The sequence below is a fragment of the Notamacropus eugenii genome, chromosome 3 (genome assembly GCF_028372415.1).
Source record: "Notamacropus eugenii isolate mMacEug1 chromosome 3, mMacEug1.pri_v2, whole genome shotgun sequence".
NCBI lineage: Eukaryota > Metazoa > Chordata > Mammalia > Diprotodontia > Macropodidae > Notamacropus > Notamacropus eugenii.
In genome coordinates, this window is record NC_092874.1 from 293,129,547 (window position 1) to 293,157,296 (window position 27,750).

A 27,750-nucleotide genomic window follows, 5' to 3' on the forward strand; every position below is an offset into this window, starting at 1 on the left:
TATGAGTACAGAAAACAAATACAGGAGGAAAAAATAGCTAGAGAAAACTATATCTACACACACACACACACACACACACACACACACACAGAATCAAGTCAACCAGCATTTATTAAGTGCTTATTATGTGCTGAGCATTGCACTAAGTACTGGAAGCAGCTGCTGGTATGGGTAATAATACTGAGAGCATGGAGAGATGATTCTCAAGATATGTGAAAGAGAGGACGATATCAAATGCTGAAAAAAATCATGGCCAAACAGGCAATTCAAATCTTTATGAATATAATCTATGCCTATATACTGAGGGCATAGTGTAGTATGAGAAGAATCATAAGATCATAGTTTTGTGCTGCAACGAACTCAGTGAACCTAGAGTCCAACTATCTCATTTTACAGAATAAGAAACCAAGGGCCAGAGAGGTGAAAAGACTTGCCCAAAGTCACACAGACCATAAGGGGCAGAAAGGAATAGTCAGGCTTTTGTCAATGATATTCTGTAATTGATCATGCCATTGCAAACATATAACTGACCAAAAGATGTAGAGATCACCAGCTGCCCTCCTGTTCAATATTTGATTACCATAGAAAGCATCTGATTCAGCAGAGCAACATGCAGCCTTAAGAGCTCTCCTCTTACAAAGTATGTCTGATGTTTATGCCAAAATCATTATAGATTCTTTCAAAGAAGCAACAGAAATATCTGTTCAATAATATCAATTATTCCTGTTAAGCAAGATATAAAACAGGGAAGCAATCTCAATCAAGGTGCCTGCACTGTCACAGAGGAGAATACAAGCCCCTTGGGCCAGGGACTACCGCAAGGTTACCCCTCAGGAAGGAACTTTATTAATAAGTGACTGCTAACACAGTGACATCCAGTGCATAATCCAAAGGGAAGAAATATTGCTCAAATATGGGGAAGTCTCCTAAATGGTCCTATGATGATATTTTACTAACTCTATCAAGCCCTAGAATATTGCAGAGCCTTCTAAAAACATCCATGATCATTCAAGAAAGTTCAACCTACCAAGTGAATGATGAGTACTCTCCAGACTGATGTGTAAGTTGATGGGAGGCCCAGAGAGCTAATGAATGAACACATCTTAGATCTTGCAGAAGCACAATGGACTGGGCCCATTGTCAAAAAGAAGAAAACAGTCTGTAATGCATTTAAAAAATCATTCAGTGCTTTTCCCAAGACCAAACTTTTCCCTTAAATAACAGCCCTGTTTTCACATGATTCCTCTTTGGGAGACACTCTATGGCAGCTGTGAACCACAATATACCATCCTCTCCAAAGAAGCAAAATCTGGGGTCCCCCAAAAGGCAATGGAGACACAGGTAAATATGCACCTTACCAACCAAGAGTCATGCACAAGAAATGTCATAAAATAGTTATGCATGGGGGTAGGAAATGGTGAGCCAGTCATAGAATAAGAGTGAGATTAACAGACAGACGGCCCTTGAGTTTCACTGGTACCCACGTAATGTTAAGAGGCCTGCATAAAGACCAAAAAAACATTGGAAGATACCCCCACCACCCACCCCCATAGTATCTGCATAAAGAGAGAGACAAAAGCAGCACAAAATAATAAGACAATGGGTAACAGGGGTGGGATGCACTTTTTATCATCAGAGCGTCCACACGGACAAAATCACAAATCCAAAACAATGAACTGTACAGAGCATTTATCCTCTCTATCCATGGAAAATAAAATAACAAGAAACCAGCTTACACTAAATCCAGCAAAACCACTGAAGTCCCTGGGTTCTCTGAGTCATGGCCAAAATAGCACAAGCTCTGTGGTCCTCCTACCAAGGGAGAAGGGCATTAAGCAAGGGCTTGAAGATGCATCAGTCCACTACCTAGTACAGGGGTGGCCTAGGACTAACCTCCCTAAGGATCTTACCACAGGATTAACCACAGGAGGAGACTTTTTTCAGCCATGGCATTTTTAAAATTTCTAAATTTCCAAAATTAATACTAAGACCTATCAGTGCTGCAATCAACCTTGTACAACTTTGCACAGGAGAAATCACACATCTTTATAATACTGAAACCTAAGATTTTGTTTGGACATAAAGAACTTTCTAACTATAGAGCTAGTAAAGATAAAAACCCTCAAGATTCTTCACCCAAGGTCCATGAATTTGTGGTTTTAAAAAATATTTTTATAACTTTATTTCAATCTAATTTATTTCCTTGGTGATCCTATGTATTTTATTTTATGCATGTAAAAACCATGATTCTGAGAAGTAGTCCATTGGCTTCAACAGACTGCTTACCAAAGGGGTCCAGCACATACAAAAAGTTAACCTTTGATTTAAGAGCCCTTGGTTCAAAATTGGGGGGGGAGGGGGAGTCTGGGACTAAACAATCTCTTATGGCTCAATCCAGCTATATGGTTCTATGAAATTAAAATCAATCAACAAGACAGAGAAAAAGAGAGAATGTGTGTGTGTGTGTGTGTGTGTGTGTGTGTGTGTGTGTGTGCGACCCCAGCACTAGAACACTAAAACAGACAGCTAGGTGACACAGTGGATCAAGTACTGGGTCTGAAGCCAAGAAGATTCATCTTCCTGAGCTCACATATGGCTGCAGACACTTACGAGCTGTGTGTCTCTGGGCTTATCACTTAAACCTCTTTGCCTTAGTTTCCTCGTCTGTAAAATGAGGTAGAGAAGAAAATGGCAAACCACTCTAGCCTCTTTGTCATGAAAACCCCAAATGGGGTCACAAAGAATTGGACACAACGGACACAACTAAAATGACTGAACAACAACAGCACTAAAAGACCAAGTAAAGAAAAAAATCACACTGAATACAAAAGCATAAGAGGACAATTAACTTCTATATCCCATCCAATGAAACGAGAAACATGAGTCTCAAAAGGGGCTTCGAAAGACAGAAAAAGTCAGCCCACAAGCAGTATCTATTTCAAATTGCTGCTACAAAGATAAACATACAAGAGTTAAAGAAAACTGCATGCCCTTTTCTGATGACAAAAAACTGGACATTAAGGGGATGCTCATCAATTGGAGAATGGCTGAACAAGTTGTGGTATATGATTGTGATGGAATATTACTGTGCTCTAAGTAAAGATGAGGTGAGTGGTTTCAAAAAACCTGGGTAGACTTATATGAACTGAGGCAAAGTGAAGTGAGCAGAACCAGGAGAACAGTCAGTACAGTAACAGCAAACTGTACTATGATCAACTGTGAATGACTTAGCTATTCTGATCAATACAATGGTCCAAGACAATTAAAGCATCATGATCAAGGATGCTATCTACCTTCAAAGTGAGAACTGATGAACCACATGCACAATGAAGCATATTTTTTTAACTTTACTTTTCTTGCTTTTTTTTTTTTTGCATCATGGCTAACATGGAAATGTGTTTTACATGACTTCACACGTATAATTGATATCATATTGCTTGCCTTCTCAATAGGTGGTGGAGAGGTTGAAGAGAGGGAAAGAATCTAGAAAAAGAATGGTAAAGCATAAAACTTTATATAATTTATATTTTATATGATACTTTATGTATATAATAAAGTTCTACAAAAATAAGAGAAAACTGCATGCAGCCACCTATTAATCTCAACATGGCTTTAAAATACAGCTGAACAAAATCATTAAAGGTCCCTAAGAAGTACCTCTCTGAAAGACTGATGCATGCATACATGCATGTAATGCATGTGTTAATACTAAATAAAGTTTGAAGCTAGTTAATGTCCAGATCAATCAGTTAATCATCAATTATAACTACAACAAGAAAACCAAAGACAAAATGCTTCCAGGTTGGAAGCAAGGGAGGAATCTGTCAGTAACAGCTACTACTAATCCTATATCCATCCACATAGCATGTTTAGGTTTACGACGTGCTTTCATGTCTGTTATATATTTCATGTGACTGACAGGCAAGGTCAATGTTATCATTCTCATCTGACAGAAGAGAAAACTGAAAGATTAGTTCACTAGCTTGCTAAAGGTCATACAACTGATAAAAGTGTTGTAAAACCAAGGTCTTCTGATTCGACATCCAATGTTCCTCCTTACATTATCCCATGTGGCCATCTTCATCAGAATAAGTCACTCACTAAGCATGAGAGACACACTATAATGAAATAAAGAGTGGCTTACAGTGCAGAAATCAATGAGGGGAGTAAGGGGTGGCAGAGGGAAGGAGGTGAAAGTGACAAGAAATTTCTTCCAATTCCAAATCCTTGATATCAACCAAAAGAAACACTGACTTTTCCAGTCACAAAACTGATTTTTGCAAATATGTCAGACATCAGGTGAAAAATATGAAATTATAAAACCCCATATGTGGAAGGGGCCTTAGTTTTTCAATCCCTTCATTTTACATCTGGGGAAATGAATCCCAAAGCAATAATGTGACTTACTCAAGGCCACACAAAGAATAAGCACCCAGAACTCTGACCTCAAAGTCCATGGATCTCTTCAATCAATCAACAAGTATTTATTAAACACCTATTCTGTGCCAGGCATCATGCACCTCATAAGACACACTACCTCTCCAGTGGACATTAAAAGTCAGATCATCCTGGTATTAGCTGTGACTGAGGCTTTTGGTCTCTGATACGTAGATACACACACAAGAGCTTCCAGTAAATTTGTGTGTGAAATGACCAACACAAAAGACAGTTGGGCACTCGCATCACACCACTCTAACAAGTCCTTCACACATTTCAATTTGGCAGCCTCTGCCCCTGTATGTCTGTCTGTCTGTCTGCCTATCAATAACAGAACTCATTCTCATTCTCTCTCACATACACACACACACACACACACACACACACACACACACACACACGCACACAATAGCATAAGGCAAGGGGGTTGCAGACACAGATAGTACTAGTAACTTCCCAGCAATCTTTGCCAAAGCCCCCTCCTCCCCACCACTGCAGGAAGCAACCATTGTAGGACTTCGTGAAGCTGTAGAATAATCTGCACTCCTATGTGCCAGGCATTGACAGTGACAAGGCCTTTTCACAGGTTCCAATCAATGATGGGAGGTTTTGTGGGAACTCAGGACCACCAGGGAGCGTCCTCCAGTCTTGCCAAGCCCAACTCAGAAACCATCTGATCCTATTCTCTGCTATTCTCTCCCCTGGGAACAGACCAACAGCAGGTGGAAGCTGCTGAAGATAGACATGTTCAAACTGACTGGGGACCAGGAAGTCTGAAAAGCAGATGCTTTCTTCCAGGAAGGAGGAGAAAGGGTGAAATGCTAAATTAAACATGCGTAGTCCCTTTTCCTTCTCCAATCAAAACCTATGACATCCAGAATGGCTAACAGATCCCTAACTGCTAGAGGGCACAGAGCATGCATGCAGAGATCAGAAGCAGGAGGGGCCTGTGCGACCAGTCCAACCCCCTCATCTCAGACATGAAAGATCCCCTGGCTCACTTAAAGCCACACAGGTCATATTCGGCAGAGCTGAGATTTGGACCCAAGTCCTTTGACTCCAAATCCTATGCTCTCTCCAATGTACCATAACAAGATAGAAAAATGACCATGACTGACTAAGTGAACCAAAACTGTTTTCTGTACAATTATAACTACTCAAATTTCTGGGACACTGTAAAGAATGACAAAGCACCTTCCTCACAGAAATCCTAACACTTATTATTTGTATGATGCTAGTCCATTCATCTCCCTGGGCTTCAGATTCCTCATCTCTATAATGAGGAGATTAAACTAGATGCCCTCTGAGGTTCCTTCCATCTCTACCTCTATGATCCTATAGGGCAAACAATAAAAGCATTAGCATTCCCATTTTACAGATGATGAAACTGAGGCTCAGAGCTGTTCCCTGTGCAATATCACATAGTAGTTAATGAGCAGCAAAAGGGAGATTTGAATCAGATCCTCTGATTTCAAGGCCATGTTCATTTCATTTCACCACAGCTGTCTCTAAGTCATGTCAGGAGGGCTACCTATGTTATATAGCATCTGTCTTTACCTGAAGAATCCAACATAAACACAGCAAGTCCCATAAAAAGTCCCAACAATTTCCAGGAAAAGTAGCCCGAAAGCCCTAGTGTCTCATGACAGCCCACACACCCGAGTTGGGCTCCTTAAATGACATTCTTGTAAGAATACTGTAAGCCATCATTTCGGCCGAGAGCAACTGCTACCCCTCCCCCAGGATAGCTACCAATTTCCAGCGGCAAAAGTTTCCTAAAATAAAGCACTAAGAACAACTTCCCATGAGCCTCAGCACCATGACCCAAAAGCAGCAGGATCCCTGGTCAGTTCCCAGAGGCCGAAGTTGGCCGATTCTGGCAATGGCCACCGTCCGGACACTGCCCCTGACCCCTCCCCACCCAGCACCACCCCAAAAGCTGGGCTGGGCATGTTAAAACCACTCTACTGTCCACCATTCACCTCACATAGCTACTACTTTCTCCATCCATTCCCCAAACTAAAAAGTACTTTGATTGTAGCAGAAGCAGTTACAATGTGACAAAACCAATGTAGCCAGAAAGAGAAATAAACCATGTGCCTCAAAAACCACAACCCTGGAAGAAAGTTTCCAATTACCTGATACAAAGTCACTTTTTTTTCCTTTTTGGAGGAGAAACCTAGGAGCTGGCATCAAAGAAGGGAAAACAACACCCAGAGAGCTATATTTAAGAACTTGAATTAGCTAAGGAATGAAGTTTTAGTAAAACCAGGAATTCACCTTACATGAAAATTCTAAACTTTGATAGTCATTTTCTACCCTGAAGAAAAACAAGGCTTATCAGCATTTGGTCATTCAAGAATGTCACTTGAGTAATATTCTTGGTGCCTTGGGCTTTCCAGCTACAACAGCAGAATGTCACATCTGTGCATAAAAAGCCAGAGGAGAGCAGAGCTATTTTATTCACTCAGAGACCATAGTGCAAGAGGCTCCCCAAAAGAGATTCCTCTCCAAAAAGGCCCCGCATAGCAGAGCCAGGAAAAGTGATGGGAGGATCTAACCTGGGACAAAAGTAAACAAAGATCTAGGGCCAGCGCTCCATAACAAAAAAAGAAAGGCCATATATACATACACCCAAACATTCATAAGAGAAGTGAAGCAAAAAACTGAAAAGAAAGTGGTTGAGCAAGTCATGGTGATAGATACAATAGAATTTCCTTTCTATTCTCCATCCCCTTCTCTCTCCTCACACAATGCCCAGCCCAGTTTAGTGCCACAGCTTCTCACCCTGACCACAACTACTACTGCCTCTCTCTGCTCTCCTCCCAAGCCTCGACCCACTCCAATCGATCCTCCTCCCAAAACCATCAAAGTGACATCACTCCACTATTTGGGAGACAATATAAACTACTCTTCACAACCTGATTCCCTGCCACCTTTTTTGTCTTTTACCCTAATACTTCTCTCCATCAGCCACACTGGCTTATTTGCTGTTAGACACATTAAACTCCACCTCCCATCTCTGGGCCTTACACTGGTGCAGTCCCCCTCCCTGTCCCCACACCTGGAGCCCTCCCTTCTAACCTCTAGCTCACGGAATTCCTCATTTCCTTCAGGATTCAGCCCAAGGGCCACCTTCCACAGTAAACTAAAAAAAGGCTCTTCCGGCTCCCCAAAGCGATTAGTCAGCCCTCTCCCAAACCATCTTGTACCATTCAGTATATAATCTGCAGAGACTGCGTGTGTACACATGCATACATACACGTGTGTGTGTGTGTACCTTAATAGGTACAAGAAGGCAAGCTTCTTGAAGGGACAGGTGGCTTCACTTTCATGTTTCCTTGATACCAAGAGGCACAGCTCCTGGAACATAACTGATAATGCTAGATAAGAAAAGAAGACCATATAAACCTGGCAGACTTGAAAGAATTAAGGCAAAGAGAAGCAAAACCAGGCAAGCAGCATATCCACAATAACTACAAATCATATAAACAAAAAATAATACTAAAAGGCAAATGAACTCAGATCATTTTATTTGGATTTTAAATTTTGCAAAGTCTTTTACACACGTTATCACAGTTAATCCTCAAAAATCACCCTGTCAGGCAGTCACTATCCCCATGGACACACACACACACACACAACACTACCAGTAGACTGTTCACCTGGCAATTAAATTTTTTTTGGAGGGAGTATCATGGCAGCTAGGTGACACAGTGGATAGAAAACCGGGCCTGGATTCAGGAAGACTCACTTCCTGAGTTCAAATCTGGCCTCAAGAGACTAAGCAAGTCACTTCACCCTGTTTGCCTCAGTTTGCTCATCTCTAAAATGAGCTAGAGACAAAAATGGCAATCTTCCCCAGTATCTCTGCCAACAAAACCCCAAATGGGGTCATGAAGACTGAACATGACTGAAGAACAACTGAATACATACGCTCACAGCCCATGAAACAAAGAAAAATCCAAAATGACCCTCAGCACTTATGGCCCCCTTTTATTTCAGCAGCGACTATGACAGAGTAGCACAAAAGGATATAGAGCATGCTCAGGACAAACATTCGACTGTTGGGACTCTAAGTGTAAGATCTCTGACTAATGACCAACAAGGGGACATACATCTTAAGGAGCTGAAACATGTCAATCTTGATAGTGGTGCTCTCAAAGAAGCTGGAAGGAAGAAGGAAGGTGCAGGTCAGTGGAAAGCCAGCTCCCTCACAGGTACTCCTAGGAGGGATCACAGCTATAATAAATACTATTTCCTGTGGTTATCATATCCTGCAGTAAGAAGACACCATGAAAAGAAGTACAGCTTATGCACCAAAACTGGTTCCTACTGACCAAGTGGTCAAGAGATTGTATGAAGAAGACTGTAATGGCAAGACCCTTTAGTGTCGCCCATGCCTCTCTTACTAAGGTAAAGAAAATGTGCTAATTACCTCTTCTTTAGAATCAAGATTTGGGCAGTTAACAGTACTGAGGGCTTTACTTTGCTCAGTCCCTCAATAAGTATTTATTAATGCTCAGCAGGAGGTAAAAGGGGTCTAGTAGCAGGTCAGATTTGCTGTTAAATGGTTATTAACTTAAAATAAAAAGATTTTTTTCTTTAAAAAAGAGTAGCAAAAAGGGGGGGCAGTCATCAACCTAGCAGGAAGGGGTTGGGATAAGAAGCCAGAAAGGGAGGTGCCTACAGCGACTCTATATTATCTGCCTTCAAAACTGGAATTCAACCCATCAAGTTTCCTCACTTTTTCAAACATGAAAAGAAATCTGAAAGAAAAACATCACATTCACATTGCATAATGGCTATCAGCAACAAAGGACAAACACAACAATAAGAATCATCAGGGGAACAGAGGGTAAGGTGAGGCTTCCAGGTTAGCCAAGTACTCTCATCAAGAATACCAGGATCACGCCAGGATAGCACACTCCAAAATTGCTGCCGCAGCACACACCAACACAGAACCAGACCTGGCTACCTCAAACTGCCTCCCTCTGTTGCATATGCTTCTTCTTTTAACTAAAACATCACAAAAGAGGCTTTGTGCACAAGTATGTCGTGAATATGCAACTGGAAGAGGATTCCAAATCTAATTATTCCTCAGACCATTCCAGGTGCTGGCCTGCACTGAATTCAGCTGCCCTCATGGTCTCCAGTCTCCTTAGCATCACTGTCTGCCCATCAAGTCGATGTGTGACAGCAACAAAATGGAGCTAGAGAATGGGACCTTGGTCTTCTTGTAAAGGAAGCTGGCCCAGGCCTCCAGCCTGTGGTACCTAGAACAGCATTCTACTCATCATCCTCTGCAGGTAAACAGGGATTCTGCTGGTAATTCTCCACCTTGATGTTACAGGCATTCATGATTTCCAAAACTCACAAAGGCACAGTGACTTCAGTAAGTAGGTTTATTCAAATTTTTTTGGTTTCTGTATATGAACACAGTTCTACTCAGTGTCTTTATTTAGATACAAACATTTCTGGTATGCCCAGAAAAGGCATAGAGATGGAAGACAAATGGTAGTAACTGGAGTCTGAGGAAACAGATGGGATGAGGAACTGAGTATGTACCAATGATTAGGGTAGCCCCTAGAAGCATTGGGTTACTTATTCTTTTCTCCTTCAGGCTCCATACCAGCAGGCAGCTTACTTGGCTAAGGTTTCATTATCTAATCCATCTCTGGTCAGTTTGGATAATCCCCTTTGAGTGGTGCTGATCCTGTTAGGAGGGCTGTGCAAAGCTGCTTGGGCCAGGATTGGGACAAATCCCATCAGGCCTGTCATATGAATCGAGGACATATTTCAATAATTTGGGGTTGATAAAGTGGATTGGGAAGTTAGCTGCAAGTGCAAAGTCTGATACCTGATGTTCATTAAATTACTTCCTTAACTCCAATGAAGAAAGCATCAGCTTTGTTGAAGAATCCTGAGAGAGAACAAATCTACTTCTGAGGTTTGAATCTGGGTGGGTACCTTGGTTCTTCAGCTCTCACATTTTATGATTACTTAGGCTGACAAGTAAAGATGATGGAGTGAAAAGCAGATCAGCATGAAGCCAGAAGAGCTCAGTTTGAGTCCTGGCTTGTGTAACTGTGGGCAAGTTACTTGGGTTCTACTTCCCTCACTTTATCTAGAAAATGAGAATAATAATTCAACTGTCTGCCTCCTACTGGTCAAGAAAATTTGCTTAAGCTTTAAAGTGCTTTAAAAATGTGAACTACAATTATTCTGCCCATTAATGAGCTTATTCAGTAAAGTTCTAACAGTCAAATTATTGATAGAATCAGAGATGGGAGAGACCTTGGAGGTCACTGAATCAACAGAAAAATCAAAAGTTACATGACCTGTCCAAGATCATTCAGCTAAAAAGTGCTAGAGCTAAGACTCAAATTTGGGTCTTTTTTACTTTTAGGCTCTTTCTAACTCCACTCTGCTATTGGATATTTACTTATTTAATCCTTGGGGTGATGGCCTGAATCCTTTCTTCCTGCAGAACTTCAACTTCTCTCCCCCTGACCTAGTCCCAAAAAGTAATGAGGTTTTAGCCCATTTCTGCTGATAATAAGTTGGTCTGAGTTCGGTCTTACTGAATTGGAAGCCCAGGGACTTCCAGACATACTACCATTACCTAGATTAGGGCCAGGCTCATTGATCCAGTGCCATCACTGAGAGGGCTGAAAATGAGCAGGGTGTTCATCTCAGGAGAGTCTCTCTCAGTTGCTGGTTGTGTTGGCACATCTAATTTCTTTTGCCAGTGGGAGGGTAGCAGGGAAGGATTCAGATTTGGGGTATAAGATCCCAAAAGATTCCTGCTTGAAAAGGTTTCATCAGATGTTAAGCTGACTGTGCTTTGGTCACAGGGACCAATGCAGTGACAGGGTCCTCCCTTCAGCAGATTTCTGAAGGCTCTGTCACTGTCCCATGCTTGCATGAGTGTTGAGCTGGGATTCCCAGAGAGCTTCACAACAGAAAGGGGTTGTCAGACTTCTTTCTCATTCTTAGGTTCTTCTTGAGCTTCTTCTCAGGGATGCTTGATCTTTGGGCCTGCTTTACAGGTCCATATGCAGACTATAACCCTTCAGGTCCTGTGTAATATTCTAAGGTGGTAACACCTGTCCATTGATGTCAGCATTAAAGGTAAAGGAAGGCTCTCTGAAAACAGAAATGGAGGTAGCTGGTAGGGGGATGGGGGCCAAGGCAATCTGATCCTTGGTTTCCTGAGCTCAAATCTTAATTGAATGCAGGTGTGTATGTATTCTCACAATCCCTGTTTGCCCCGTGGAGAGTGATAAGTGAAATGTTGCTCCAGGTACTACAAGCTGGAGGCCTAGGCCAGCTTTTTTTGTGATATGATAAATGTCCAAACTAGCTAACCTCTGTGGCCTTCACCATCGGTCAAGGAAACTAGAACCCATGGGGAGACTGACTTCAGAGAAGGCTAATGGCTGGAATCATCCTGACAAATAATGCATTTTGGAACTCCCTTCTAATTTATCTTCACAATATACCTGTGTCCAAGTTACGTGCGGGCATTAATCACATCTCCTACCAGAATACACCTTCTATGAGGTGGGAAAAACTCCCACCTAGATTGGCACAGACATGTCCCAACCCACTCCCGGGCCCACGTCCAACCAAGTCAAGAGTTGCTGCACTCTTATGGTCTCACCACCACTGGATGGGGTGCTCAGTCAGGTGCTGCCACAAGCAACACTGGCCTCCCTTTACCCCTAAAAAGGGGATGGGAACAGAGAACAGTTTGTGCTGCTCCAAGTCAGTTAAGTCAGGGTTGGGAACAGCCATGAAGGGCAGCTTTTCACCTCTGTACCCCTAGTTTGACTGTCTAACATTTAGTACGCACTCATACTAGGCAAGTTAATTCAGACCCTACTTTAATCCTCACATAGACTGTCTCAGTTCCACATTCACTATCTTCCTGGGGAAGCCTGGTGTCACTTCTACTTCACTGTGCCTCTCTTTCTCCACTTACAAAACAAGGTCATTCCCCAATGAATCAAAGGATCATAAAGTTCAGCAAGATGTTGTTTATAATGTTTTTTAGAAGAAAAACCATGAAAATATGTTGTATTTCAAGTCCACTCACGAAGGCCAAAAACCAAAAGCTCTCGCCAATCAAGCCCAGGAAGAAGGAAAGACCTCCCATGAGACAGGAAAATAGAAGAGCTCCCTCTGAGAGAAAGCATACCTCCCTTCCTCCCTCCTTTGTCTAGACAGGGCCAGGGGACTGGAGGAGAGCTGAGGGGTTGCTAGGGTTTCCGGAAATACTTTCTTCCCTTTCTTTTTGTTCCCTGTTACTGGGCATGGCTAGCTAGAGAAGGGATGGTGATCTAAAACACAAAAACATCCATTTGTTGAAGAGATGCAGCCCAGAATAGCTCCTCTCCATCACACCACACAAGTTTTACCTAAAAGCTCTAACAACATAAGTATGATTTGCTTTACCTGCTATATAAGTCCACTAGATGTTGCATTACCTTTTCATAAATTAAATTTTAAATTTCTCTAGGAAGATCCACTTTTATAAAAGAAAAGCTAGCCTATATCAAGCTAAGAACCCTTCTGAGGCTTCCCTAAATTAGGTTCCTAATTTACCTGGTTTATATTCAGTTCAACAAATATTTCTTAAGTGCTTGATGGCTGAGAGGTACCACTCTGCTCACTAAGAATACAAAATTGGGAGGCAGGAGGGGAGGCACCTCACTGTCACTGTGTTACAGGAAAGTGAATGACACCACTAATGAATCATTAAAAAACAAACTTTGCAGATACATTTTCCCCAAACACGTTTCAGTTGTTCAAGGTGTCTTCTTCCCTCCCATGCCACAGTTCTGCTGTAGAGCATGGGATGGCACCGGCAGGACTGCTCTTATGAAGCCTCTTTTGGAGGCTCTCACGTATCGCAGACTGATGCTGCTAGGATCTTTTCTAGGGATATATTCCAAAACTGAAGATTACAACATACATCTGGATTGTTTTCAACTCTCCTAAATTACATAGGAACTAATGATTTACTATAAAAGGACAGTTAATCCAACTTCCTAGATGCCCCACCCTTACCTGTCCAACCCCTGACCACCAGGTCTTGGAAACTAAAACACTCAACGCTTTAGAAAATAACTTCCTATTGTTTTCTAGCTTCCTCAGTCTGTGAAGTGGGAGTTAGAGGGTCCATATGTCTCAGAAACAGCACCACATACAGTCAGAAGACCAGGGCTGAATCACAAATGTAGGACCTTGGCCCAGTCACTTCCCCCTCTGAGGCCTGTTTCCTCATCTGTAAAGTGAGGAGGCTACACTAGATGTCCACTGAGGTCTCTTCAAGCTCTAAATCCTATGACCATTATCATTTAGAAGGAGGGGAATTTCATGAAGGTGCCTTCATCACTGGGAGTCAGTATTTCTCCATGGATTTCACTGGTACAATCAATTAAGATAAAATACAGTCAACTCAATTCACTGTGAATTTAGTTAACTGTGATGCCACGGACCATCCCATACCAGCCCCAACAAGGGTAATTTCCTTATGAAAAAACTCCGCAAAATACCCAGAAGTCACTGAAAGGGGACGGAGGGAAAGGGGCTAAGGCTGTATAAGAAACAAACTGCATGAGGTTAGGCTGATGAGGGCCAACCACAGAGGGCACATTTTAGGGAGGAACAGGAGCTGACCAGGTAACAAGCAGCAGTGTCCATATCCACGTGGAGCAGAAAGAAGAGGAAAAGTCGAGTCACCCGCCAGAGGTCTGGGTCCAAATTCCATCTCCAACACCATGTGACCAAGGACAACTCACTGCAATCCTCTGAACCCCAGGTTCCTCTTCTGTAAAGCAGGGACTAAAATATCTGTAATATCCCCCCATGGCAAGTGTAACATTCAAATGAACTAATAATGTATTTAAAGAGCTTTATAAACCTTAAAGCATCATACACATGTTACATTTTATAATATTAGAATCATTGTAGCACAGTGGATACAGAGCAGGCCTCAGAGCTAGGAAGACCTGGGTTCAAGTCTTGACTCAAATACATACTGGCTGTGCGATCCTCAACAGGTGACAGCCTCTCAAGGTCCAGGAAACTCTCTCAGACAATTGATTAAAGAAAAGGTGCCTCTGCAGACCTTGTGAAACTGGGTCCTCTTCCTCCCCACTGACCTTCCAGCTGCCTTGACTTCCTCCAAGTCCCAGCTAAAATCTCACCTTCCATAGGCTCTTTCCCAATCCCACTGCATGCTCGGCCTTCTGTCTGTTCATTTCCTCCTATTTCTCCTATCCAGAGCTGACCTGTACACAGTGTTGTCTCCCGCATCAGACTGGGAGCTCCTTGAGGGAACAGGGCTGTCTTGTCTGTCTTTGTATCTCCACTGTGCCTGGCAGAGTGCCTGGCACATAGTAGGCATAATAATAAACGTACAGTGACTGACTGACCTGCACTGGTAAGTGGAGTTTCCTCCCCCAGAAGTCACCTATATAAATGAAAGCTTTATGTAAAATAGTATTCACATGCAAAAACAGTAGTCACACAAACAGGTAGATGGTAAGTGGTGAAGTGAATAGAGCACTACACCCGGAGTCAGGAAGACCCAGGTTCAAGTCTTGTCTCAGATGTTACTAGGCAAGTCACTTAACCTGTCAGCCTCAATTTCCTCCTCTGTAAAACGAAGGGGTTGGACTGGAGGGGTTCTAAGGTCCCTGATGTTCTCTACCCACATAATCAAAAAGCTTGCTACAGTGAAGGCCAGAGGGCCAATAAGACAGATGCCCTAATCCCCAACACTGTCAGGATCATGCTCTAAAGGACAAGTAGTTACCCACAGTACTACCAGAACCAGATGAAAACAAACTTCGGAAATGTTTAACAAAGGAAACAAAAATATACTAGAACACAGATACAGTGGATCCATGCCTTCCCATGTCAATACGCAGTCCATGGGCATCCTTAGGGATGGTTAATGGCCCCATTTCTATTTGAGTTGATATTACTGGCCAAAATTAGGGAGGGTTAGTGGAAAGGAACCTTAGAAATCAACTAGTCCAAGCCCCTCATTCTACAGATGAAGAAACTGAGGCCCACAAGAGTTAATTGGCATACCTAAGGCCATAGAATTAATAGTAAAAGTTAGAATCTGAAACCCTGCCTCTGCTTGCAAACTCTGGGATCATTCCAGCCTTATCCCATGCAATTTCCCCTCTATGTAAAAAGGTAATGAACTACAATAAATACATATGTGTGTAAAATATATATATAAAACCCTGAAGATAATTATTATCATTGCTATTAGAATGAAAAGCAAGGATCCAGAAGAGCCACAGGGAGCTAAGTCTAATTGTTGAGTTATTTCCCCTTGGCTCCTTTGATCACAGCTCAAATTCTTCCTCCTCCAGAAATCTTTCCCTGGAGCTCAAGAGATAGCTTCCTAGCTCTCCACTCCACTACCACTCGGGATGAACAGGCCCCTCTGGGAGCTTCTATAAAAGGAAAGCCTCTTTGTATTCCACACAGCACCTAGCCCAGAGCTGGACACTGGCAAGCCCTGAATATACGGACATGCCTTTGGGCTACAGTAACTAGAGCACTTAGGAACTAAAAAGTAAATAAATAAGCATCAGTGAAAAAAACACTGAGACTTACAATTGGCAGATAAACTGCTAAATCTACTTCCTCTCCTGCATCCCCCCAAAGTCCCAGAACACCAGGACTCAACAACTTTAAGATCTTCAGTCAGTCTTAAGAGAGATCATTCCATGAGGTTAAGGAAGAAAAAAAAACAATCTCAAGAGACCAAAGGAACTGTGTCCTACAGAAACTAACTGTCAAGCACCCCTGTCAAAGTTCCAAGCCTTCAGCATACAGCTTTCACACCAACGATGGGACACCTCAGCTTCTAGGTCTGAGAGGCCACTGCTTTCTTTCTAGTTTGCTTCCAGGATCCTAGATTATGGCTCCCTGTAGTATTTCTCCCTGCTAAAGTAAAAAGTCTGAGCAAAACAGGCAGACCAAGCAAAAGAATCCTGTAAGAAAAAATGCCCTCAATGTGGGGGGACAACTGGGACCCCATGGCACAGTAGGTAAACAAATGGGTCATCTCCCTTAAATCAACACATAACGGGACAAAACTACCTTCTAGAGAACAGATTTTGTCTTTTAAGAAGAGCAAAGAATCCTACAGAAAAGTACCATGCATGGGCACAGCAATTTCTGTGGCTCAGGAAGCCCGTAAGGGCTCTGAAAATCAGGAAACAAAGCTGAGAAGGCATTCAAGGTCTGCCCAGACTTCTAAGGCACCCTGGTCAGTTTGAACAACTTCTGGTTGCACAAGCAGGGTGAATACCACAGTGAGCAGCACCCCTCACCTCTCACACTAAATAAGGCTTTTCCAGGCTGAGACCATGCCCCTCTCCCCAACCACGAAGTGCTCTGGCTCTGACCTCAGACCATGTACCACAGACCAAACACCACACTCCCCATTCTTTCCACCCCTAATTTCTCATCTCAGAATCCTGAAGGTCCAGAAAACTTCCTTTCAGGCTTGAAGACAAGGAAGTAGGAAAGGAGTCTGTGAGAAGCCTGGCTGTTCATCCAAGGGATGCACCAAGCCTGGCACAGGAGGGATGCTTGTTGGCTTCAGTCTCAGCAGACATGCTGTTCCAAGTTAAGGAGGCTCAGCGAGCTGTGACCACAGTACCAAACTCTGCTGTTGCTAAAAGTCCCACAACTGATTTAACCCACAGCCTAAGCCACATCCCCTTTCTACTCTCTCTAGGAGTAGATTCTCCATCCCTCTCTTCTCTTGTCTAACTTCCTTGAGTCCACCTCCTCCATTTGTAGACCTTCTGGCCCAGAGTACTCAGGCCCTTATAGTCACAACAGCCCCTCCTTCTCGTCCTCTTCTGCTTGGTTCATCTGCTTGTTCCCAAACAACATATCCAAGCTTATTCCCATTCCTTTCTCCTCAAGAAGAGAGGAAAGAGATGGCCAAAGGGAGTCTCAACCCCACCAGAGTCATTCTCTCCTATCTTTCATTCTTCAGTATCTCTACGATCCACTAGTTGCCACCCATATTCACACACCCATACAGGGCTCTCTCTCTCTCTAGCCCTCAACACCCCCTTCTTCAGATCAGGTCCCTTTATACAAAATGAGAATTCCCCTTCAACTCCCTTTCCAAAACTAAATAACCCACCCAAAATTAAGGGCTCCTCATCCACTCACCTGCAAAACTGAGTTCCCCACCACCAAATTAAGAACTCCCTCCCAATGTTCCACTATGTCACTTCCCCCAAAATGAACTGCCCTCAAAAAAGCATTTCCCAAAAGTTGAGCACACTACCTCCAAAAGACCCCTCTTCAAAAATGAGGACCACCAAAACCAAACATTTCCCCCTTCCAAAAATAGCTATTTCTTCTAAAAACCTTGGTCTCTGTCCAAAACTAGACATTCCCATCACCAAACAAGGTATCACCATCATAATTCCCCCGAAACAAGTGACTCCCAAATCTAGCAAAGCCCTCCTTCCAAACTTCAAAATCTGTGTGCTCCACCTCCAAAACAAGGTGTCCTCCCTTTTCTCAAAACCAGATGTTCCCTTCTCCAAAAAGTTATCTTTCCAAAAAGGATGTTCCGCGAAATGAGTGTCTCTCAAAGCTAATGTCAGATTCCCCAACACTAGCATTCCCTACATGATTTGGGAACCCCAGTTTCTATTTCCCCAAAATCAGGTGTTCCTAACAAACCAGGTATTCCCTAAATGTCTTGCTTCCCCAAAACTAGCATTCCCCCCAAAATCTAAAGATTCTTATTTTCAAACCAGGTGATTCTTTCCCCAAGCCAGAAGTCCCTCTATGCAAAAATAAATGCCCCTCTTCCTAAGCTCCAAAGCTACCTTGCCTTCCAAATAGCTGAGTAACCGGCTTCCAAACCAAATGTCCCTGTCCCTGTTCAACCACGTGCCCCCCCTTCCCTAAACCAGGTATCCTTTTAAAATCAGGGTATACCCATCCCCGAACAGAATGCTCTTCCCGATGAGTGTCTTCAAAGGCAAGCATCTCCTTACCCAAAGCGGTTGCCCCTCCAAAATCTAAGCACGCCCCAAACCAAGTATCCCTCCCCCTAACTAGATGCCCCCTGTCAAGGTGGATGTCCTGCTCCCCCTATCCAGATGCCCCCTGCCAGGTGTCCCGCTCCCCCCCCCCCCCGCCAGATGCCCTGCCTCCCGCCAGGTGTCCCCCCTCCTCCCCGCTCCAGATGCCCCTCCCCCGCAGGTGTCCCGCTCCCCCATTCCGGCGCCCACCGGCCCCGCCCCCCTCGAGCGTGCCCCGCCCCGTCCCTCTCACCTGCATGCCGCTGCCTCCCGCTCCGCCTCCCGTTCCTGTTCCCGCTCCGGCTCCCGCTGCGGCCGCTGTCCCCTCGTCGGGCCGAACCTGGGCCGGCGCCCCCGCGCCCTCCGCCCCCTCGTCGGTGCGCTGCCGCTTGCCCGGGCCGGGGTCGGCGGGGCCGGGGCCCGCGGGCGGCGGGGGAGGCGGAGGCGGCGGCTCCAGCTCGGACTCCCGCTTGACGCCCCGCGCGGGGCCGGGCTGCGCGGGGGGCTGGGGGGGCGGCGGCGGCGGCGGCCGCGGCTGAGCCTGGGCCCCTTCCGCCATCCGCCCGCCCGCCGGCCCCGCCTCGCCCACTCCGCCGCTCCGGGCCACGCGCGACAGGCCGCCGCCTCTCGCGCCCTCACACACGCTGGCCGCGCCGCGCCCCGCCACCGGCCGCGCGACAGTCGCGACTCACGGGCTCCCGGCGGCCCCGCCCCCCGCGCGCGCGAGCGACTCCCCGAGGCGGGCGCACACTCCTCCACGCGGGCGGGGGCACGTGCGCGTGCGCGTGCGCGACGGGCCGGCCTTTGGCGCGCTCGCCTCGCTCGGCCGGGCTCCCCTCGCCTGGCTCCTGGAAGCCTCGCTCTCGGTCTGGGCCTCGCTCTCGGGCGGCTCGCGACGGGGACAGAGCGCGCACGCGCCCCCGCGGCTGCTGGCGCGCGCGCGCACGAGGCCTTCCCCCCCCCCACCGCTTGGCCGGCCAGCCTCCCGCGCGCTCGGTTTGTCACACACGCAAACCCTCGCCGCCTGAGAGCCAGACACAGACACACCTCTCGAGGGCTCCAGACCGGAGGAAAGGAGTGGGGCGGGTCCGAGATCCCCGGGGGGCGGATGTTTATTTGGGGGAGGGGTCCGGGACCCGGAGCGAGCTGACTGGCCGGGAGCTGCGGAGCCGCCTTCGCAGCAGCCCGGCAGGGGCGGGCCCGAGGGGAGGGGGCGGGGCCCGTTCCCTTCGGCAATCTCCGTCGCCTCCGGTCAGTGGGGCCAGATCGAGCCCGACCGGCGCGATAGGGAAGGAATCGGCAAGTTTCGGGAATCTCCGGGAGGCGAGGAGGGCTAGGGCAAAGGGAAGGGGGCGGCAGAACGGATCCCGAGGGGAGGGGCGGAGAGGAGGCGGAGGCAGAGGCGGCCGGCGAAAGGGGTGGGCGTGGCCTGCCGCCTTTGGGGGCGGGACCTGCTTTTCAGGGGCGGGGTCACAGGTCTAAGGCGAGCCACTCGACAAAGAAAAGGGGCGGGTCCTGTCAGGGCCCCACCCCCAGGTTGAAGCTTATACAATCAGGGGTCTAACTCGGCCCAACCTTTTCATTTGCTGAGACTTCCCCAAGGTCACACTACGTAGCAAGCCGCAGTGCTGGGATTTGAACCCTCCGTTAATTAGATTCAATTTGTCCCGTCTCTATCATACCTACCTGGCCCTGCTAATAGAGCACTGGTTTTGGAGTCAGAACGATCTGAGTTCTCAGACATTTACTTGCCCCGCGATCCTGGACAAGTCACTTATTCTTAGTTCTCTCAACTGTAAAATGAGGATAATAATCCCCAGGTTTGTTGTGAGGATCAAATGAGATAATGCCTATAAAGCACTTAGCCCAGTGCCTGCCACGTAGTAGGCGATTAATAAATGCTTGTTGACATGACTTGAACCCAAGTCCTTTGTCTCCAAACACAACCCTCATGCCATTATGCTGGAGTTGGTGGGAGGTGGAGGCAAGGGGCAGGGAGGAATCTTCAAATCTGGGGAGGTGAAAGGGTGAGCCTGTTCTACCTTGGGCACAGTCTGATGTTCGCCTAGGAATGGAAAGGAGTGTGGAGGTGCCGGTTACTTCTCTCGGAAGGTGGAGGGGCGTGGCCTATTAGCCTGGAACAAGACTTTCTTTGCCAGGCTGGAGAGGTGGCTGGGCGGGAAGTACTTATCTCTGCAGTGAGAGTGGTGGGCTGGGAGCCAAAGAGAAGGGGGAGGAGTTGGGCGCCCCGCCCCCCCTCAGGTGACCCTTGTCTTAGGCTCAGTGGATGCAAACCATTATGACTCAAATTCACCCATCTGGGGCCAAGGGAAGCTGTGCCTGAGTAGAAAGGTTTGTGGGTGTAGGAGGGAGATTGGCGGGACTCTCCCTCTCCCGTTCTGCTTGCAAAAAAAAAAAAAAATCTCCTTGCAATAATAATAGCTTGTGTTTTTATATAGTACCTACTACGTGCTAAAATGCTTTACCATGATTTGATCCTCCCAGCAACCTTAAAAGGTAGGTGCTATTATTATATTTTACAGATGAGGCAGACGGGTTAAGTGGCTCACTTAAGGTTACACTGCTAGTAAGTGTCTGAGGCCAAATTTGAGCTCAGGGCTTCCTGACTCCAGACGCTGCACATCCCAGTCCAAACCCTGAGACAGTTCTCTTGGTCCATTTGTTCATTCCATGAGCATTTATTAATTGTCTGCTCCTTGTGTGCAAAGCTCTATGGGGATCCAATGAAAAAACAGTCCCTGCTAGCAAAGCCTGTACATTCTCCAGTGGCGGGCAGGGAGCTAGCCTTGGGTTTCATTTGACTTGTGATGTTGTGGGGCCCATAATTTTTCCTGCTCAAAGCATAGGGGGAAAGAGGGTCCTACAGTGACAGGATATAGATTTAGAGCTGAAAAGGATCTTAGAGGTCATCTAGTCTGACTCTCCCCTTCCCCTCCTTTACAGGAGAGGAAATTGGGCCCCAAAGAGATTAAGTTACATTGAATGGCAGAGCCAGACTTGAAACTCAAATCCTCTAACCCCAAATGCAGCCATCGTTCCCTTTTACTGTCCTGCCTTTCCTTCCCTCTTTTACCCCTACCTCTTAGCAGTCCCAGGTTAGAAGGTCCAAGTCTCTCCTGCCTCGAGCCTGGAGGGGACTGGGGTAGAGTTCCGAACCAGGAACCAAGTGAACCAAGCAAAGCCAACTGATGGGAACAGCTTTGGCTTCAGGGTCAAAGGGCCTGATCTTCAAAATCTAGCTCTACCACTGCCTGGGTGATCTTGGGCAAATCCCTTCCCTCTTGTGGTCACAGTTGCCTCCCCCATAAAATGAGAGCATTGGAAACGCTGCTCTTCTCATGAATTGTCTATTTAAAGTAGTAGGCAGATTCCTCCAGGGCAGCCTATCCAGACTGGGAAAGTTGGAACCCCCTTCCAACAAATGAGTGCTGACCTGGCTTTGAGGTGGCAGCTGGGATAAGCCAAAGGTCACCTGGAAGCATGGTGATTTTCTGAAAACTTCCACCCCCTACCTCTCAGGACAATGTCTGGGGCCAGGTCTGCCCAGTGGCCTTCTAGGTCCTTTGTTTTAGCTATCCATGTTAATCCAGAGCCCCTCTGAAAAGCAGAGATAAGTATTGGAGGAATGCTTGCAGAGGCAGAACAAAGAGAAATCAGACCCTGCTGGATAAACAGACATGTGGAATACCTGTGAGCACCAGTGAGGTGGGGGAGGGGGACCATGAAGATAGAGATGGCTGATGGGAAGGACCCCAGCCCAACCAACACAGTCACCACTAGCAAACTCTAGTATGAGCCTAGGAAGCACAATGCCCTCTGAGCAGTGGGAAGTGGGAGCGGGAGGGGCAAGTAATCTCAGTGTGAAATAGAGACTGGAAGGGAGAGGAGGGAGATGCTGGCTGGGGAAAGGGAGGAAATGACCATTCCTTGAGTGCTGGGTTTCTTCACCTTGTATGTATCCTGGATGCCTTTAGCAGTCTGGCAAAGCCTGTGGACTCTTTCTCAGAATCCTGTTTTTAGATAATTGAAGGAAATGCTACATTTCAGTTAGGTTAGTAGAAGATGTCATTTTTCCCCAGACAAATTCACAAGCCCCTAGAAACTTTCCACAGACCTGTAGATCCCAGGTTAAGAGGGGAAGGGGAGAGGAAAGAGATAAGCACGTATCCAGAACCTACTGTGTGCCAGGCACCACACTAAGCACTTTTTACAAACATCTCATTGGATTCCCTGCTGGAACATAAGGAAGTCATGTTTTAACTCCAAAATGCATGTGATTCCCAACACATGAAACCAAGAGCCAGTCTCAGTTGGGTGCCTAGAAGCACCAAGAGGTGTCTAAGAAGTCACTGCTGCTCCTTGCTGCTGAAACCCAATGCCCCAGACCCAGAGTCAGGAAGCAAACTGTGACTTTGAGCCCGGGAACCACCCAGATCCGGGACCCCTGCTCCATGAAGTCACCTCCTTGCAGGAAAAACAACCATAGGCCCCAGCCCAGGAGAAAGGGGCGTGGGTGGGGGCAGTGATTCAGATCTGCCCCCAGGGTCCCACCCCTGAACTGGCACAAACCAAGGAACTTCTGGGAAATGCCCAAAGCAAACAAACTTGCCTCCCTCCAACAGAACACCAGTGGTGCTCAGGACCCCCCATTCCCCTAAATCTCTCATTTCTCTCTAAGTAACATGAGAAAAAGGAACCTTAATAGATGGACTGTTCCTACTTCACTGCTGGTTTGCATTTTACAAAAGCAAGGCAAGAGAAACATCCTACCACACTCAGGGTGGGGAGAAAGAGGAAGCAAAAGCAGACTCCTGCCATGTGGCAGACTGATCCCGGGGCAGATACCCACCCTAATGAAAAATTGGATTCCGGCTAAGATAAATGCCATTTTAAATCTCATTCCTAGTATAAAACTGGCCAGGCTAGACACCAGCATGGCCTCCTGATGTTGACAACCCGCACCTCCATTGTGCCTGGACTTTATTGGACATGGCTCTGCCTGTAGACTAGAGAGCTTGCTCTAGCCTTAGCATTCCCCACATAATGAGTGTGTGTCGTTTCTATTTCTGTAGAATTTGATGAGGGATGATAACAGGGTAATTGAATTCATTGTTTTCTTTCAGTGCCAGCCCTCTGCCCCCTGGCTTTTTAAATGTCCTTTCTTACTGTTGGGGAGGGGGTAGGGGAGGGAGTTTTCTTCCATTTGATTTTCCTAGAAGATAAAACCTAACCTACTGTGTCCACAGTCCATGTGTAGTACCATAGGATTTTACAGCTGGAAGGGATCCAAAGCTAGTCCCCTTATCCTACAGATTTGAGAACTATAGGCTCAGAAAATGGAAGAAAATTCCTCCAAGTCTTGCTTTTCCTATCCATCAGTGGCAGAACTGGGAAAAGGGGTCACTTTTGGAAGCAAAAAGAGCATTATACTTCAAGGTCCTTATGTTTGCCTTTCTTTGTATCTTCAGCACTAAACACAATGACATCACATAGTTAATACTTACTAAATACTTGGTGACTGATTGACACTGGATTTGCAGTTGGTACCAGAGTGATATAGTAGAAGGAGCACATTTAGGGTTACAATAGGATTTATGATGACCCAGAAACTGTGCCAAACATGTTACAAATATTATCTGATTTGATCCTCAAAATAACCCTTCAGGATACTAAATCATGGTTGAGGAAACTGAGGCATACAGAGGTTAAATGTCTTGCCCAGGGTCACACAGCTAGAAAGATATGAGGTCAAATTTGAACTCAGGTCTTCCAGGCCCTTTACACCACTAAGATGTCCCTCAGCTAGATATCACATTGTTGATCCAGAGCTACAAAAAAACCCAGAGGGCATCCAGTCCAGCTCACTGAGGCTCAGGAAGTAAAGTGATTCAACCAATGCCCCATAGGCAGTAAGGGTCAGAAGTGAGAGTTAGACTCAGGATTTCTGACTCTAGAAACTTTCCACTGACCCCCTCTGCCTTCTACCTCTGGATCCCATGAAATCAAGCCTGTTGACCCAAGTCTCCAGGTATTTTTCACAAATCAGGTTTCCTTTGTGTGGTTCTCAGTAAATGCCACCAAAAAAAGGGAATGTGAGGAGAGAATGCCAAATCCAGAGTCAAAGTGATCTACATCCAGACCTGATGAGAGTTAGAATCTTTGAAATACATTTTGGTGAGAGGAAAGAGAATAAAAACAATTTCACCAAAATCCCCTTACCCAAGCCTTAATGTACTCTCCCACCATCTCTAAAAGGAAAAGAGGAAGGAAGGAAGGGAGAAGAGATAAGAAGTATTTTACAAAGTATAGACCTTTTCTTGTACCCCTGCCCCACTTGGAGAACTGGGAGATCAGAATTTTAACTGTCAGAAGACCCAAGGTTCAATGCCCTATTAATTCCCCTTCCCTAATTCAATTCAACAAAACATGTGTCAAGTGCCTTCTTTGTGTAATAGAATAGACTTAATTTCTGTATCTCAAGGATGACTCAGCTTGAAAACCTGGCAGTGCCTTCAGTAGAAATGGAAAGATAATCAGCTCAGTTCTGGATGTTGGTTGGTTGGTTGATTGAGATCCCTACGAAACCTCTGTGAGGAGATTCTAGCGTATGTAGTTAGAACTATAAGTTGGGATATCATGGGAGTGGGTATAATGGAAGGAAGTAAATCATCCTTTATTCCTCCAGATGATGTGGAGCCTATTTCATGGGCTCAAGGGACTCTAGATTTCGAACTGGAAGGTTTGACCAACCTTCCCATTTTACAGCAGAAGAAAGTGCAGCCTGGAATGGCAAAGGGCTTGTTCAGAGTCCCACAGGTAGCAAGTGTCTCAGGTAGGATTTGTTAGGTCTGCCTGATTCCAGATCAAGAGTTCTATCCACTATGCATACAAAGCAGTTGAAAATATAGGGCTAACAATAACATTAGGGCTCCCCCATATATAAATATGGGAAACAATCTGCATAAAGATGATATATATGAGAATTAATACTGAGAGAGAGAAAGGGATGAGAAGGGGGAAAGGAAGGTAGACAGAAGAAGAAAGAGGAGGGAGAGATAAGGGAGGGGTGAGAGAAATGGAGGAAAAGGAGAAGAAGGCAACCTAGGACCTTGAGAACACCTCAGCTTAGGGATTCACAGTCCAGCAAAGCAAATCTGAAAGAAGAACAGTCAGTCCAAAGGAAATAAATAAATAAGGGAATTGGGAAAGATGAAGGCTCTGGAAGGCATGGAAGACAGGGACATCCAAGAATGGGGGGCAGCCAACAGTGTTAAGTATTACAATGGGTCAAAAAGGATGAGGACCCAGAAAAAATCAAATATCTGATTTAACAGTTAAGAAATCATTGGCCCCTGACCAACTGGGTGAGAGCCTTTTCTCTAGAGTGGTGAGGTCGGAAGCCAGATTGCCAGGTGATGGGAAGTGAGTGGGTGGTTAGGAAGTGGAGGCAACCGCTGTAGGCAATTCTTTCTAGGAGTCTGGCAAGGGAAGATATTGGGCAATAGCTTAAGAGGATGTAGGGTCAAGGGAAAGCTTTTAAAGGATGGGGGGTATCCTTAGCCAAAGCCCCAACTCTACTTCACAGAATTACCTTCTCCCCTCTCTCCAACTCCATTGCCCCCCCACTTTATTTTTCTCATATATACAAATACCAGCCCACAAAAAAAAATAAAGAAAAGGTATTATTATGATTATTGGGTTTTTATGAGCAAAATCAAGGATTCCTAAAAGAACAACATGACTGACAACTAAAAATGTCATATTTTGAAGCCAAGCTGAGCCTTCCAAATAGTAGAATAGCCCAGAAATAAGATTGTGACCAATTTGGAAAGACCAGATCTTCTTCTAGGGCTGGCTGTCACATGAGAAAGCTGTGTTAAACTCACAATTTCCTCCTGGAAGAAGGTCAAGGATTCCACCCTACCTTACTCACCTAACCACTTCTGCTCCCAACAGAGAAATGCAGAATATCAGAGTTGAAGGGGATTTCAGAGGTCCTTTACTCCATTTCTGTCAAGAATCACTTCCAAAAAAATCCCATGATAAACAGGCATCCAGCCTACTTTTGAAGAGCACCAAGGATATGCTTTTCTAATTTACCTTTTTCAAAGAGATTGTATTAATGTCCCTTCTTTTTCATATGACAGCTGATATCCTTGACACTCCTCCCACTGAATCTTTCCTTGTAAACAAAGAAAAACAATTAAAAAACCCAACCAGCACAGTGACTGTGTACAGCATATACCATATTCTATGCCTATAGTCCTCCAACTTCTCTGTTGAGAGGAGAGATATGTCTTTCATCTGTTCTCTGGGTCCAAGATGGGGCCATTAATCTGAATTTAGCTGTTTTTTAAATACTGGGCAGGAAGGGGGTGGAGGGGTTGGGAGGACAGCACTGGAATGATGGGAGGAATGTAGTAGCCTCAGGTACAACTGGGAAGGGGTGTTGGATAAAAATAAGTGAGCAGCTTAAGCATAAGGAAAGAAGAGAAGAAAATTTTGAAAAACCATTCATACATGTTTCATCTGTTGTGTAACAGAGTTAAAGTTGTAGTGATAATATTATTTTCCAAATAAACACACAAAATTATAACTGATCAGTGGTCAAGTCCACCAACATGTCTTAACAAGTAAGTGTTGGCAGGCCACCATGCATCAGCAGGAATATGACTTGTTTACAATATGATACTATATGGTTACATGACCCAATATTGCATCATCAAATTTTCAATGCAAGAAAACCCCACAAATTTACGATAATTAAATTTAAGATATGTCATTTTTAAAAAAAATTATGCAGAGGTGGGAAATAATCATAGTGTATTTTATTGGGGGACCAACAAAATATTTTATATATTTTTGAAATATGACACAAATTTTAAAAAACTATTCAAGGGTTAAAGAAAGTAGATTTCCAGGGAGGTGTTGTGTAATTTTTATTTTTTTTTTTGGAAAGGGGGGCAGTAGGCCAAATAAATTTGGGAGCCTCTGATTTACACTTTTGTCGTCATTACATTGTATTACATTACATTAACCTCCTAATTGTTCTCAATTGAGTCTTCATCCATCTATACAAGTCTTTTAATGTGTCTCGAAATTACTGGTATTCATAATTTCCTCTGGTGAAAAAAATATTCCATCATACTTTTATGCTCCACTTTTTTCAGTCATTCCCTAGTCAGTGAGTACC

At 45.1% G+C, this 27,750-nt stretch overlaps 1 protein-coding gene across 24 annotated transcripts in view; it reads right to left on the reverse strand.

The window, feature by feature from the left end:
* Positions 1-19,188, reverse strand: part of RBFOX2 (RNA binding fox-1 homolog 2) — a 313,475-nt gene extending 294,287 nt beyond the window's left edge. For 15 of the 24 annotated variants that reach the window (XR_011977409.1, XM_072655898.1, XM_072655907.1 and 12 more), the window contains exon 1: positions 18,790-19,110. Coding sequence is in view for 23 of the 24 variants with exons in the window: in XM_072655898.1 (XP_072511999.1) it covers positions 18,790-19,095 (306 nt within the window). In the remaining variant the exon portion in view is untranslated. Of the gene's footprint in view, positions 1-18,789 lie in introns of all 24 variants that reach the window. The other 9 variants (XM_072655909.1, XM_072655910.1, XM_072655905.1 and 6 more) reach the window with 1 other exon arrangement.
* Between the last annotated feature and the right edge of the window lie 8,562 nt (positions 19,189-27,750).